The sequence below is a fragment of the Hippocampus zosterae genome, chromosome 1 (assembly GCF_025434085.1).
Source record: "Hippocampus zosterae strain Florida chromosome 1, ASM2543408v3, whole genome shotgun sequence".
In the NCBI taxonomy this organism is placed as follows: domain Eukaryota; kingdom Metazoa; phylum Chordata; class Actinopteri; order Syngnathiformes; family Syngnathidae; genus Hippocampus; species Hippocampus zosterae.
This window is the reverse complement of record NC_067451.1, coordinates 14,284,392-14,299,743: the sequence shown is the minus strand read 5'-3', so window position 1 is coordinate 14,299,743 and position 15,352 is coordinate 14,284,392. Positions and strand designations below refer to the sequence as shown.

Here is a 15,352-nt window from a genome sequence, read left to right as displayed (position 1 = left end):
TGCAATATACTTTTCAATAAATTATTTGTATGGCTATTTTATAAGTGGATTTCTTTTTTTTTTTCTTCAAAAAAATGACGGTGACGAAGTGCAAACTACTTGATCAGAGCCCACCGACTGTGCGCGCGTGCGCGCGAAGACGCAAGGCAGCATAGGACACGTAATACAAGGGGGAGTGGATGCTGGAAGGACTCGGGGTGTTGTTGGTTGAGAGGGTTAAGGCGATTTCTCCTGCTCATTGGTCGAGAGAAATGGAATCAGATGACGTAGTGGTTCCGGGTTCGTGAGTCTTTCGAAGAGGTAACTGTCGGTCATTCGGAATGGAGACTGGAGTCACGACCAGCCGGCTTCACGCTGTCCAAGGTAAGAATGGCGCCAGCCTGTCAATTAAGCTGGATATCACTCGCTTGCTGCCCACTATAATCCTATTCGCGACTTTATCCGTTTGTAGTTTGAAATTGCGGTTAATTGGAGAGGGAAGTGTTGAATAGGTTTAGATCAAACTGGTCTCAATATCCGTTGTTTGTGGAGGGCGGGCATCAACGGCTGCTCAAAGCCGTACTGACACACTTGCACGAGCGGCGACTTTTGTCCTCTTTGCTTCCTATTGTTTGACAATCAATACGGAGCCTATTGAGACGATTTTTTGTTCATATTATGTCACAAATAAGGTTGGGTTTGAATATTTTTAATTGCGGCGCAAGTCAACAGGAAATGTGGTAAGAGGGGTAAGTCTGGTTGATAATGAAGTCACAAGAAGGTAGCTTAGCATCTATGGCGTCAAAACTACAGTGATTCACCTCACAGACATGGGGCAGCCGACGTTCCTTAACCTGCGTCACGTTACGCCGCCCCTTGAAGGCTTCCAGGAAAACGCAGTCCTTTCATCACTTTGATGTCTCTATTTTTTTAAGTTCAGATCGTAGTCCTCATGCGATTGCGGAGGAACGTTTTTTTTAACTTTTACGTTCAGGCTCCCTGTAGCAGTTTTGTAGTTTTAGTGTAACGTGGTCATGAGCGGGTTCACCTGAGAGGTCAGCGAGGAGGAGAAGGAGAGCTTGACCTTCGCAGGGTGGGGTGAGTCCTGCGTCAAGTGATTGGTTGGGCCACGCTGTCACTTATAAAGCGCTTTTCTACCTCGGGTACTCATCGAGCTTTACACTGTTACCCCATTCATCTACTGATGACGCAGCATCAGGAGCAACTGGGCGTTCAGTTTCTTGCTCAAAGACACTTCGACATGGTCGCAATGACCCGAAACGACCACGCTAAGACCTTAGCCGAGCAGCTCCCTGATCGCATAGTCACTCTAATTTGGCTTTTTAAAGATGACGTGGCCTGTTACTGTTGAATGTTTGCCATTGTGAGTTTGAGCTTTCACACTCATTCATACTTTGACATCACTTGACTGTTTCTTATGAATGGACAGTGGAGGCAAAGAGTAGCATCATGGGGATAAGCAGATTTGAAAATGGTGGATGCATAGAACTCTAAATTATACTGTACGAAGTCCCTGGGTCCTTTGGAACAGTGCCCAAAAGAGGCTTCTTCAAAACTGTTGTAAGATGAATAATTTTGTAAACGTATAGAAGAGACTAAAGTCTTAAAAGGCATTGAATGCATGAACCTAAAAATTAGACTCTAATAGGCATTAAAATGCCCCTAATGGTTTTAATGGATTTGATGTGCAGTAATGCTTTTCAATTTTTAAAAAAATATATCATATCATTGCAGTTTCAAAAAGCTTTGTTTATTCAAATTCATTCTGCGTTTGGAGCTTTGGTTTATTCAAAAAGGTGTTTATGCTCTACTGTCTCTTATTCATTTTTTTGTCATTTGCATAATGTAAAATTAGGACTATTTTTATGGTTTTTCAGCAGAACCTTGAAGATTGAACACAACGGGTTTTGGGATACTGGTAGACCTCCAATTTGTTGGGTTCTGCAACTTAGAACATAATGTACTCTAATAGAAATAATCACTCACACAGTCAAACCAAAATTATGTTAAAAGTAACATTTTAACATTCTTGTAACTATCAGTGAAGTATTCACAGTTTCTATGCATCAATAAAATAGTCACAACTCCAAGGACAAAATGTATTGACATCACAGATGCAGTGTATTTTTCAGCAACAGTAACTGTTGTGTAAAAGGAAAAGTAAACTCTAATTAAACAGTGAAACCACGGCCTTAGATAACAGCTTACGATGTAGACACCGTTGTCTTATAAATAAAGGATATCTTATCTTATTGCTAGCTAATTCTTTCAAAAATAAAAACAAAGCAAAGCTGTATCCTTTGATGCTGTCTTAAAAGTCTTGCATGGTTGATTATACACACTGTACATGATGCATGATGGTGGTTGTGATAACTGCCTTGGTGCTGCATCACAACCACTCGGAAATAAATGTTTCGGACACAAGACGTTCCTGCGTCCTATTATGTTTTGTGCTCAGATAGCAGCCGCAGTCCTCTTGACATGTTTGACGTAACTGCACTTACCTAAATTTAACAGTTCAGAGTTCTTTTCCTGTGTCATGAAAGGGCATTTAGACTTTTCTTGGTTTGGTGTAGTGTAAAATTCAACGCTGCATGTCACCTTACTTGCTCTGTAACAGACTTTTGTCTTTTCTTTCAGTTCAATACTCTGGCATCTGAGGGACGGGGGACATCAAGCCATCACTGGGCCTCTAAGGCATATAGTGTTCTTCCCTACCCTTTTTTAGAGCAGCTCCCCATCTAAAGCAGGGCTGCCACTCTGCCTTCCCCTCCTCCCTACATAATCCTTCTGTAACGGTATGGGTTTTCAGTCAGATACTGTTCAATCACTCCTCCTGTTTCCTGTCCACCTTGTGGTGTGGCTCTACTCTGTCATCTCCTTCCTACCATGGTACTACATCACCGGGGCTGGCCAGAGGAACACTATGTCTAAGCGGGTCAAGGCCCGCTCCACTACAGGCTGTGCGGAGGGACCTTACCGCTCCGTGGACCACTTCGACAAGCTGGCCAAGGAAGACCTGCCTGGCAAGGACACTCTAGATAAGTTGTTCACATTCGCTGTGGAGCGCTTTGGAGATTCACCATGTCTTGGCACCAGAGAAGTCTTGAGCGAAGAAAACGAGATACAGCCCAACGGCAAAGTTTTTAAAAAAGTTCGTATGGATGTCTTTTATTTGTTTGAGGCTTACCTTATTGGTTTTGTGTATTTGATGACTAAAGGCTCTGATTTTGCATCTTGACTCCTTCTAGCTGATCCTTGGTGATTACAAATGGCTCTCCTACAATCAAATCGACTCTCTGGTCAGTCAGTTTGGCAGCGGATTGGCAGCTCTCGGACAGCAACCCAAAAGCACCATTGCAATCTTCTGCGAGACCAGAGCGGAGTGGATGATAACTGCCCAAACATGCTTTAGGCATAATTTCCCATGTGTGTATTATTTACAGTGTGTCTCCAGTGAATTTTATGGAAAAGGCAACATACCCATCTTCAGTCAATAAATGTTCTCTCAACAGTGGTGACATTCTATGCAACGTTGGGAGAGGAGGCAATTGAGTTTGGACTGAATGAAACTGGAGTTTCACATCTTGTAACCAGTGTGGAGCTGCTAGAGACCAAACTAAAAGTGAGTTTTTATCCCTTGTAACACATGATTACCATCAGCTATGCCATTTCTCAACTTCCTCTACACATTCAAATAGTGGTTGTTCTAATAGACAATGGGTCTCACATAATTGACACTAAAATAAACAAAATCAATCCCCCTTAGGGAAAGAGTTCCTACCAAAAATAACACACAAACTACACCATTATGAACAATAGCGATCTTTCTATCAAGTGGTATGTCCGCTTTGGTAAAATACACCCTGAGTGCCTTGTGTGCATATATAATGTATTGCATACAGACTGAAAATGTGGCACATGACAATGCTCTATGGCCCATAGGTGTCAAAGTCCGGTCCTCGGGGGCCGCTTTCCTGCATGTTTTCCATCTCGTCCTTTTGCAACACACCTGATTCATCAGCAAGTTCTGCAGAAGCCTGATATCGATCCTGTTCATTAGAATCAGGTGTGTTGCAACAGGGAAAGATGGAAAACATGCAAGATGGTGGCTCTCGAGGACTGGAGTTTGACACCTTTGCTCAGGGGTGAGCAATCCCAGCCCTGGAGAGACGCTATGCTGCATCTTTTCCCATCTCTCCTTGTTGCACCACACCTGATTCTAATGATCAGATTATCAGCAAGCTCTGCGGAAGCCTGATATTGAACCACCCCAAAGCAAATTAAAGAGGGCTATATGCAGTGATCTTAAATTGAGCCACTGCTTGCAGCAGTTAATAACTGGTGCATGGATAGTAGTTCCTCCACTACTTGCTGGGCCTATTACAACTCCAATCAAAAGACTGTGTCGTTGTGCAGATGTTTAAAGTGAATCAACGCTTTGTCCTTTTACTGCCTTCATTTCCATGCTCTTGTGGGTTTCTATTATATTCAGTAACCACCATGAAGTCCTCAAGACTTTCTTCCTTCACCATTTATGGGTGCTGACATCCTTTCTCACTGCATTTGTAATTCCTTGATTTATTTTCCCAGATATCACTCCCTGTTATCAGTATTTTATGCAAATGTTTTCACTGTACACAAGCCATGAAACCAGATTTATAGAGAAGCTGCGGTCTCTTATTCGTAGAGACGTCAGCAGTTTCGGAGCAATAAACTTATGCAGGCATTTTGACACCCTGTTTTTGCTCTTGTTTATCCAGAATGTGCTTCCAAATATCCCAAAACTGAAACATATAATCTATGTGAACAAGAAGAAAATGACCACAGAGGGCTTCCCAGCAAGACTTTCTATCCACAGCATGCAAGAAGTGCAAAATCTGGGTGCGCTACCGGAAAATGGTGCGTGTCCTGCAGTCACACCTTGGAGCATGTACAGACAGTACCGTAACGAGAGAAATTATCATACCCAGTTTGAGGTGTTTTTTTTCCTCCTCAGTAGCTAGGAATGTGCTTTGCCGCAGATAGTATTTTTTAAGTGGCACATACCAGAAATGACACGGAACACATGAAACCACCAAGCTTGCACACAATGCAATGACGTTTGAGTGTCACCTCACGCATCTTCCTTGTTCTATTGTTGAAACATTGTACATGCTCTGATCACTGTTACTTTATTTGGTTTTTCCGTCCGGAATTTCAAGCGTCCTTGGCCGCAAACATTTCCCGCTTAATTGCCCCTCATAATCTTTTGTTAGCAGCAACAATGCTTCTCAAAAGTTCCGGTGTGTTTTGGGTTGCGTGTCGTGTTTAGAGTTTCAACAATACTGTTTGGTGTTGATTCCATTAGGTCAATTTTGGTCACAGCTGATCGTCACATCTCAGTCGAGCAGTACTCCTTTAGTTGCATTTTTATAATTGTCTATTCTTTAAATATTATCTTCAGTTTTAACTTTTTAAGATTGGGTATCTCCAGTCAGATTTACTTTGGCAAATTTGTGTTTATAACATGGTATGATGACGTCCGAGGGCACTGTCAGGAATGAGCAGAAAGAAACAGTAATTGTAATGCACAATAATTGCAATCATTTTTCTGTTGTGTTTTGCAGCAGGAAAGGAACTTGTGAAACCGCAGTCGTCGGACCTGGCTGTGGTCATGTACACCAGCGGATCCACTGGGCGTCCCAAAGGAGTCATGATTATCCACAGTAATTTGATTGCAGGAATGACAGGCCAATGTGAGCGCATCCCAGGACTAGGGTACGTTTGAATATTTACAAAAGCAGTTCAAACTTGAGCTGTAAATGTATGACTTTGCAAACAATCATTCATTTAGAATTTTATGGGTGCTACATGTTTCAAGAAAGACTGAAAGTGCCATGATTGAGTATGGCATGAGCTTCCCTGAATTGCTGAGTCATTCATAAGCAAAGATGAGGCTAGGTTCACCTCTTTAACAACTGCATGAGAAAATAGTCAAAACGGTTTAAAGACAATGTTCATCAATGTACATTTGGCAAGGAATTCAGGGATTTCATCATCTACGGTCCATAATATCATCAAAAAGGTTCAGAGAATTTGGAGAAATCAAGCAAGGCCCGAAAACCAACACTCAATGGCCGTGACCTTCGTTCCCTCAGGCGGCAACGCATCAAAAACCAACATCAATGTGTAAAGGATATCACCACAAGGCCACAGGATCACTTCCGAAACCCCTTTTCCAGTAAATGCAGTGTTAACGCCACATTCGTAATTGCAACTTCAGACTCTACTATGCAAATCAAAAGCCAATTATCAACAACACCCTGAAACGCCACCGGCTTCTCTGTGCCCGAGCTCATGGAAGGACGGACTGATGCAAACTGGAAAAGTGTTCTGTGGTTTGACAAGTCCATGTTTCAAAGTGTTTTAGAAATTGTGGACATTGTGTCCTCAGAGCCAAAAAAGAACCATCTGGACTGTTACGGACGCAAAGTTGAAAAACCAGCGTCTGATGATATTTGGCTGTGTTGGTGGCAATGACATGGATAACTTACACATCTATGAAGGCACCATTATTGCTTAAAGTTATATACATGCTTTGTAGGAACACATCCTGTCATACAAGCACAGTCTTTTTCATGGACACACCTGCTTGCTTCAGCAAGACAATGCCAAATCACATTCTGCACATGTAACAACAGACTGGCTTGCCTGCAGCCTAGACCGGTCTCCCATTGAGAATGTATCCGCAAAACTGCACTGCATATTTTTTCTATTATATATTTTCAAAAAGAACCTCTCGAGTGCTGTCAACGCTGTATGTGCTTCCCAGCTGCCAAAGAAATTGTGGAATGTGTGATTAGAAAGAAATAAGTAAAGTTGAATAATACTGTCATGTACCACTGATGATGCCTGAAGACGTCCTTGTTTGATAAGAAAAAAGGCAGGTTTTATATTACGGGCGGTCTGTATAATTTTTAGCAGTCATATGAAATTTTTTAATTGTTTGTTTATTATTATTTTTTTGGGGGGGGCGATATTTTGAGCATGTTGGCATGATTAAATGTTTTATCTATTGGCTTGAAACTGAAAAAGGCGGATGCCACAAAATGCAGCAGAGGAATAGCTTTACTGTAAAGTTCTGAGTATAAACCACAACTCCCCCTCCCCCCACCATCTTTAAAGTTCTGACTGTCAGAGCTGCCTGCAATTTTTTTTTGACTCCTGGTTTAGCCCCTGTGCTTTAAAGGTCCATCTCAAACAATGAGAATATCATGAAAAAGTTCAACTAAATTAATGAAAAAAATAGTTTCAGAAAGGGAAACCCATTCCTTTATATGACTATTTACAGAGTCGTATATTTCAAGCATTTTATTTTCTTCAAGTTGATGATTATGGTTTGCAGCTAAGGAAAACCCCAAATTCATTCATTGCGTCTCAGAAAAATGGGAATATTCTGAAAAGGTTTACAGTATTGTAAAGTCATGGCGTCACACCCTCATCAGCTAATCGACTTGAAACGTCTGCAAAGGTTTCCTGGTCTCAATCTCGGTCAGTAGGCTACACAGACTCGCGAAAGCTGTCCATTGACACACTCCACAAGGGGACGCTAAGCCAAAGGTCATTACCGACTAAGCTGTTTTTCCCACAAAGTGCTTATGACAAGCATGATCATAGAAAGTAAAGGCCCACCAGCAAAAGGGATAACTGCAGCCTTGGGAGGATTGCCGCGCAATATCAATTCAAGAATGTGGGAGAGCTTTACATGGCCAGGAGCTGTGGACTGAGGATGGAATTGGCTCATTAAGAGCGACTATGAATCAGTGAATCATCCTAGACATGTTATCATGTCAAGCCCCTCCTGAATCAGAGACGGAAGTGTCATTCCTGGGTTGTGGAGAAAGGGAATTGGACTGATGGCTTAGTGGTTCAAATTCCTTTTTTCAGTTAGAAGTAAATAGTTCATTGAATTTGGAAATCATAGTCTGGAGATAAGAGAGGCACAGAATCCACGTTGTTTGAAATCCACTGTGATGTCCTCGCGTTCAGTGGAAAAAAAAGGAAGTAGTTCATACAAACCAACTGTGCTTTTAAATGTTCCAACCATAACACGCGATGTGACTACACAGTACACAGCTGCAGGCTCTCACCTTCTTTTTTTTTCTCCTACAGCCCAAAGGATATTTACATTGGCTACCTGCCTCTGGCTCATGTTCTGGAGATGACTGCGGAGATCAGCTGTGTCACATACGGATGTCCGATAGGTTACTCTTCCCCACACACGCTGTCCGATCAGGTAAACATCCCACATAGCCATATTTCAAGTCAATTTTGCATGTTGACACGAAGTGTCGTTGGCTTAGTGGATGTGATTATCTGTCCTTGATCTTCTAGTCCTCAAAAATCAAGAGAGGAAGCAGTGGTGACACCACTGTGCTGAAACCCACGCTGATGGCAGCTGTGCCTGTAAGAATCGTAATTGTTTTCCCTCTTGTCACTTTTTGTTACATTCCCCCTGCTTTTAGCTCATGTCTCATTTTGCCCCACCAAATAGGAAATTTTGGATCGCATAAACAAGAATGTGATGAACAAAGTGCAAGACATGAGCTTTGTTCAGAAGATGGTGTTCAACCTGGGCTACCAATACAAACTGAAGCAGATCAAGAGAGGCTACGATGCACCGCTCTGCAATGCGTAAGGACCGTCTGTGGCTTTCGAACAAACATTCTCATGTTGCCGCTCGCAGCGTTAAAAGTAGAGCAGCTGGTTGAACTTCTTCCAATGATGAAGAGCCTGTTGTGCAGCCTGTTGTTCGACAAAGTGAGGAAGCTGCTGGGCGGGCGAGTGCGGTTGATGCTGTCAGGAGGAGCTCCTTTGTCCCCAGCTACACAGCGGTTCATGAATGTGTGCTTCTGCTGTCCCGTGGGCCAAGGCTATGGCCTCACTGAAACCTGTGGAGCAGGCACCATCACTGAGGGTAAGGCCACTCCAGCATTAATCAGATGCATTGTGTTTGGGCTCTGGCTGCACACGATTTTTTGGCCGGGTCTGGGAAAAACAATGCTGTTGTGAAGCTACTGACTGCTTATCAGCATTTGTGTATTCAAGTCTAGTGTCGTGATATTCTTGCCAATCAGCACAGGAAAGTTGAAAGTAATGCATACAATACTCACATATTCATACTGTAAATATAAATAACAAATTTTCAAGCGTTAAACAGGCTCTCTAATCTCAGTAATGTTACTACCACTTTATGTTGTATGCATGAATGTAAATCTATTATAATGGGACCTGGGGGTTCTTTATCCCCAGCCTTTGAAGTTGTGCTTCACGGGTGACTGTGGACAGAGATTTTTTCAAAACTCTATTGTGTGAAGACTACATTTAACAAAGGACATTACTATGTACAGTGGGGAGGATAGGATAATTCTTTGATCTCCTTCATTACAAATAAATGAATACGAGCATATTTTAACACTGAGAAACAGACTCCAAGAAATACTGGTCATAAAATATGTAAATTGTCATTTGCTCAAGAGAAACAAGAAACCCACAAAACAGTTGACATTACCTTGGAGGCACGCAAGCTAGCCACACTCTTTTTGGAGAAGAACCTGACCACATTCGAGCTACTGGAAACGCCAAGCGATTTGGGGAAATTTGGATTTAGATAGATCCTGCTCTGTGAAGTTGATTTTCTGAATACAAAGTAACCAATTGCCCTTGGTCCTGCACTTCCCGCACACGGAATAAGAATAATCGAGAAAAGTGAGAGATCAGCCCGGAACTACATGGGTGGATCTTGTTAATGTCCTAAAGGTCGTTGGTAACATAGTCAGCAATTAAAGACACTTGGTTATGCACTGTAATGTAATAAAATCCTGCTGTACCGTTAAGGTCCCCCTGTTTGAAATGGCGCATGCACCAGGCACGTTTCTGTCTAAAGTGTGCAAATGAAAGCTTGAATTGAATGATGTCAAGAATTTGGGTGATGTGGTCAGATGAGACCAGATTTGACACGGGATCTCGATTATTTGTAGAGGTAGAAGAAGTTTGGAGTTCACAATTAACAGTTGAAGAGGAATGGACGAATGTTCCTCTGAAATGTGTGCAAACCTAATGAAGAATTACAACATGTCTGATTGCAAACAAGGGCATGTCTACAAAGTTATACTTCACTTGGGGATCAAAAACCCTCCACACATTAACATTCATGACTTTTCCACTCTCTCTGTAGAAATACACCAAGCATCAAAAAATTGACTGCGATCAGTGGACACATGCTCAAAATCGGCAGGAGGGGATGATGTTCTCATTTTTATTGTTCTGTCATACAGTTGCAGATAGAAGCACCGGTCGTGTCGGAGCGCCACTTATTTGCTGTGAGTTGAGACTGCGGGACTGGGCTGAAGGTATGTGTATTTAACAGACTTGTTCCCTCTTGTCTCAGATTCCACCAAAACAACCGTCAGTTGCGGTGTTAATACATCTTTGTGCTTCTTCATTTGGTTCTTTGAATCAGGCGGCTACACCAGCAAAGATAAACCGAACCCCAGAGGAGAGGTCCTGATTGGCGGCCCAAATGTGACCATGGGTTACTTCAAGTACGAGAGTAAGGATGAGGACTTTTTTGTGGACGAAAATGGTCAGAGATGGTTTTGCACTGGAGATGTTGGCGAGGTTCATCCAGATGGCTGTCTACAAATAGTAGGTGGGTGTCATCACAAAAATAAATGGCAGCCAATGCCAAAAAAATGAGTAATTTTTTTTTAATTTACCCCCACTCCCCAGACCGTAAGAAAGACCTGGTCAAACTGCAAGCAGGGGAATACGTGTCTCTCGGTAAGGTGGAGTCGGCCCTGAAGAACAGCTCCCTCATAGACAACATCTGTGTTTATGCAAACAGGTGAGTCACATGATACCATTGTCAATTCTTGCAAACGTATCGACAAAGTACCGTACATGAGAATTGGCTCGTGTTCTATTTCAAGACCAAAGTGTTGCTTTTGTTGCAAAAGCTAAAACCAGATGTGGTCATTGCACAGGAAATAAGAGGGGAAGAGCATTTTTCCTATTAGCGAGGGCAAGTTACCAGTAGGTGGCAGTAGTGTCATTCCAATGAGACACGATACAAAATCTGACATGCATGAGGAGTCTTCAATCCAATACTGTTACTCTACAAGTGACTGCACGCTACGATAGCACAGTAACTTGATACGGTGCTCTGAACCATATGATTCCACACTTTGCCATCAACTACCTTTGTGTCCAGAATTTTGGGACACCTGATACATTGCGTGCTACTAGAAACTTAGGAATGTCATCATTGCTGTAAGTGCAAGTGTGACACACTTGTAGGCCATAAACAAAACACATTCAAAGTATAAATGATGAATACTTGTAAGGGGGATTGGCATGTGACAACGTGACCACTTAATAATTGGCTCAGTTTGAAAACTCGGACGTAAGGACCAGTTTAAACCGCAGATTCCCTGCATTTACATTTTTACATCAGGAATCTTCCACTGATAAGACTACTACATCCTGTGTTGGTACTTTCACTTCTGCTTATTTTAGTGCTTCCCAATTATTTTCTGTTACATTTTCCGTACCCCCAACTATAGTATAATTTGTCAAAGAAATTATGTACACCTCTGCATAACATCGTGTCTTTAATAACTATAAAGGCAGCAAAAGAGATTAACTGATAAAGAACACCTTTAATGTTTTTGTAGTCTTATCACAAAAGATTTGAAGTGATTCATTTACCTGAAATAAATGCCACTGCCACCTGTTGTGGAACTGCAGATACATTTTAATCTTGTACTGTATGCAAAAAAAAAAGTATGTTCCCTTTGACAAGGACTGGCTCCCTGGCTAAAAATGGTTTGTGCGACTTTTGTTTGGCAACTTCCATCTCCCTTTACTTCTGCTGATTTATTTGGATTAGTGTGCATGCAGTTAATTACCCTGTCTTCATTATCTTCCCCTTCAGTGACCAGAACTATGTGATCAGCTTTGTGGTTCCCAACCAGAAGCGGCTGATGGAACTGGCCAAGCAGAGAGGACTGGTCACAGATTGGGAGGAAATCTGCATACATGCCGACATGGAGGAGGTGGTCTTGAGGGAGATCAAGGACGTTGCTGCTAAAAGTAGGAGCTCATTGTTATAAGACTAATCTGTCCTCATCTGTTTTACTTTTTTTGTATTTTATTTTTCACGCCATATAATTGAAATTGTTTCCCTCCCATCCTTGTAGTTAAACTGCAGCGCTTTGAAATTCCTGCGAAGGTCCATCTGAGCCCGGAGCCGTGGACGCCTGAGATGGGTCTTGTCACAGACGCGTTTAAGTTGAAGCGGAAAGAGCTTAAGAACCACTATCGCCACCACATCGAGAGAATGTATGGGGGCAAATAACAGCCACATTTTCTGCCAAGAGGCTTTATTTCAGCTTGACCACTTTTTTGCCTGTAGTTTTCCTGTGAAGTGTGTGGGTTTCTTTGCTGTCTGTGTTCCAGAGGCACACAAATGAAATTGGGCTGAACAGGGAAGTTAGTTTTTGATCCCCCTGTGCAACTAGCATGTTAAAAGGAGGATGGTTACAAATGACCAGGGAAATAACTTTGTCACCCTTTCAAAATATCACCTCTCCATGTGTTGATAATGCTGTGCTATGTTAAGGTCAATGAACTATTAATGAAAGCGATGCTCTTTTGTAGTAGGAGTACTGATGTTACTGTGCCTTCAGTCTGTAGCGGAATTGTGTGGCGTCTTGGTAACAAGCAGTCGGGTGTTTCTATGGCCATGCTAGAAGTTTACATGAAGCATTAGGTCACTTAACACTCCTATCCAGAGAGATGCTTGGCGACCTGGACTTAATTTATTCTGTCAATTTTTTTTCATGCTATTTATGTCAATTGATGCTGAAAAAAGACCAAATGTGTAACCATAAATGACTCAGGAACACCAGGAGCAGATGTTTTATTTTTGGACACTGCCAAAAATGGTTTGCTTGCACTTACAGCACATGCCGAGCAGCTTATTTTGTTCAAGATAGATGGGTTAAAAAAAAAAAAACATGCCACATTTTTAGCCTTTATAAGGGGAAACTTACCATGTATTTTCATGAACATGTTTGTATACTGTACACAAACCACTCCATTCTGATCATGGGCCTTATTGTTCAAGCTTTTCCTGAAAATAAAACCTTTCATATGAAACATTGAACTGTGTATATTAAAAAAAAAAGAAAAGCTGAGGACACTCAGCTGTTCCAATCTTGAAAACGAAAACAATCACTAGCAATCTTCCACACTGGCTGGTCGTTGTTCGGTGACGCCTGAGCCGTTAAAAGAAAGTTCTGGTTGTAGAAACGCTGCTTGTTCCCTTCAAACTTAACTGTTCCGCCAGTCACCACAAGTAGAGTCATCTGACCTTGGGTTGCTTGATCTGTGAGGCAAGGGAAACAAGGGTGAGCTCTTGATCGAGATCTTGGAATTTAAATCTGTATTGCAAAGGGCATCCTGAGTCTGGCCCTAAGGCCATGTTTGTTTGGTTTTTCTTTAATCAGCTGATGCAGCTTGCAATGCTCTTGGGGGGGGGGGGGGGGGGGAATTGGGGCATCAGTGTAAAATGTGCAAGTTCCTGTGGATGGATCCTTAAACGGTCTTAAATGCATTGAACCTTCGAATAAGGCCTCAAATGTCAAATTGATCCATTTCACAAAAATGTTGAAATAATTTACTGAACGTGACTTGTGTAACAACTTGGAATCAATACAACAGATACAAATTCATCAATTTCACAAAAATGTTGAAATAATTTAGCCACCGTGACGTGTAACATCTCGGAATCAATACAACTGACGTGGTTTTTGTCATGATTTGTATAATATAGATACAGTATACAAGTCTGTGCACAATCATTTTAACGGTCATCCAAAGCCAGAAACTCTTTTGGTCACATCTGGTCCCCATCATATTAGCATTTGGCCTCTCGGGGTGCCACGAACCGTGAACCGGTTGACAATCCAGTGTCTGGACTTGGAACTCGCTGGAAGGCAGGGCCTCAAAGAACTCTCCCAGCGCATCTAGTCCTGACACAGTGTTTCCATTCCACACCAAGGTTGCCTTATCCAAGTAGAGTCTGGTGAGGTTCTGAGACACAAAAGTAGCGAGACATCAGAAAACAGTCCAGTTTGATATTCCGTGATGATAGAATGAGAGCACCCAGTGGTGTAAAGATCATCCAAGGCCAATGAATGCCAAATAAGAGTAAAAGGGTTTTTGCACAACTTGCTGTTCTCAAACAAATGAGTTCAATGGCAAAATTCACAAGTATTTGATCCATGAATGGACCATTAAATTTCCCGTTTCAATGCACTTCGTCACAAAACAGCACTAGGATGTTCTCGGAGGTGAAGTGGCCACAGAGTTGATAGTTCCTCAGAGGTTATCAGCGGGTTGCAACGATGACATATGGAGACTGAAAGAGTCACAGAAAGACAAATAAGTGGAAGACTTTCTTTCCTTGATCATAAAATTTTTGGCATTCGACTCTACATGACCTGCTCCATGTGCAGCACTTTGTATTCAGCGATGGCTGTTTGAAAGTGCTCTATAAATACTGTTGACTTGACTTGATCACTTCATGGTTTAACCAACTTTGGAGTATTTCATGGTTCAGCTCCTTGTTCGAAAACATTACGTTGTGCAAAGCATATTGAAACATTGACCTTATGAGATGGACAAGTGCATTTGAAAGTTTATAGGTCAAGTTTAGAAAGAGGGGGGAGTTGAGAGATGTGCATGTGAATTTTCGTGATGATATATGGCATTTTTCAGACATTAAGCGACGTTAAGCTTTTTTCCACCCACATTAAGCGTTGTACACGTCTCAAGATGAAGACAAGACATTCCAATTTAACGGCTACTCACTCTTCTTTTCTTATCCATGCAGTCGTAGTAAATGTTGACGAACTCCTCCGAATATCTACACGACTGGTCCGCATGGGTCCTAAAATCCTACGGGAATGCAAAACGGTTTACAGACAAATTGGTATTGTTGTTTCTAGCCACGTGCCCGTAAAAAAACTAGTACAACTAACTACATTGTGCTGTCTGTCGACGAAAAAAAATTAAACTATATCTTACCAACGTCGCTGCCATTAGTAATATATGCAATGTTTTGGTATGGCGCTGGAGAGTTCGTTAGATAAATTTAATCCAGTATTGCTGATTGTATTATTTCAATTAGCTTGTCTTCAATGTCCACTACGCTGTGCCATCGATCCTTGTTTTACTTCCTGCAAAAGTAACTTGACCTACCAAAATAAATTCAATGTGGGTTATGTGCAATATGGTTGTCCAC

General features: G+C 41.9%; 2 protein-coding genes across 5 annotated transcripts; one reads left to right on the top strand and one right to left on the bottom strand.

Moving 5' to 3' along the window:
* The first annotated feature begins 195 nt into the window (after window positions 1-195).
* Window positions 196-13,210, top strand: acsl4a (acyl-CoA synthetase long chain family member 4a). Of its 4 annotated transcripts, XM_052077492.1 has the most exons (16): window positions 196-363; window positions 2,641-2,798; window positions 2,920-3,154; window positions 3,252-3,429; window positions 3,516-3,625; window positions 4,764-4,902; window positions 5,610-5,760; window positions 8,155-8,278; window positions 8,377-8,448; window positions 8,537-8,676; window positions 8,787-8,959; window positions 10,320-10,394; window positions 10,505-10,693; window positions 10,774-10,888; window positions 11,978-12,135; window positions 12,243-13,210. In XM_052077492.1, exons 3-16 carry the CDS (start codon window positions 2,927-2,929, stop codon window positions 12,398-12,400), a joined length of 2,010 nt encoding a protein of 669 aa, XP_051933452.1. In that variant the 5' UTR covers window positions 196-363; window positions 2,641-2,798; window positions 2,920-2,926; the 3' UTR covers window positions 12,401-13,210. The 4 variants fall into 4 exon arrangements, with proteins under 4 accessions (XP_051933452.1, XP_051933443.1, XP_051933422.1 ...); XM_052077483.1 differs by having other exon boundaries at window positions 2,641-3,154; window positions 5,613-5,760; XM_052077462.1 differs by having other exon boundaries at window positions 2,641-3,154.
* On the bottom strand, window positions 12,950-15,314 carry nxt2 (nuclear transport factor 2-like export factor 2). Its single transcript, XM_052077521.1, has 4 exons — window positions 15,136-15,314; window positions 14,920-15,006; window positions 13,995-14,139; window positions 12,950-13,432 (listed from the first exon to the last, which is right to left on the bottom strand). Exons 1-4 carry the CDS (start codon window positions 15,148-15,150, stop codon window positions 13,248-13,250), a joined length of 432 nt encoding a protein of 143 aa, XP_051933481.1. The 5' UTR covers window positions 15,151-15,314; the 3' UTR covers window positions 12,950-13,247.
* Between the last annotated feature and the right edge of the window lie 38 nt (window positions 15,315-15,352).

Excerpts from the sequence above, each read along its gene's own strand:
- nxt2 (XM_052077521.1), bottom strand. Across the intron at positions 14,140-14,919 it reads GCATGGATAAGAAAAGAAGA|AACCTCACCAGACTCTACTT; the intron begins GTGAGTAGCCGT and ends TTTGTGTCTCAG. Across the intron at positions 13,433-13,994 it reads GGATTGTCAACCGGTTCACG|ATCAAGCAACCCAAGGTCAG; the intron begins GTTCGTGGCACC and ends CTTGCCTCACAG.
- acsl4a (XM_052077462.1), top strand. The coding sequence starts at position 2,801 with ATGGGTTTTCAGTCAGATACTGTTCAATCACTCCTCCTGTTTCCTGTC. Across the intron at positions 10,694-10,773 it reads TGGCTGTCTACAAATAGTAG|ACCGTAAGAAAGACCTGGTC; the intron begins GTGGGTGTCATC and ends CCCACTCCCCAG. Across the intron at positions 12,136-12,242 it reads CAAGGACGTTGCTGCTAAAA|TTAAACTGCAGCGCTTTGAA; the intron begins GTAGGAGCTCAT and ends CCATCCTTGTAG.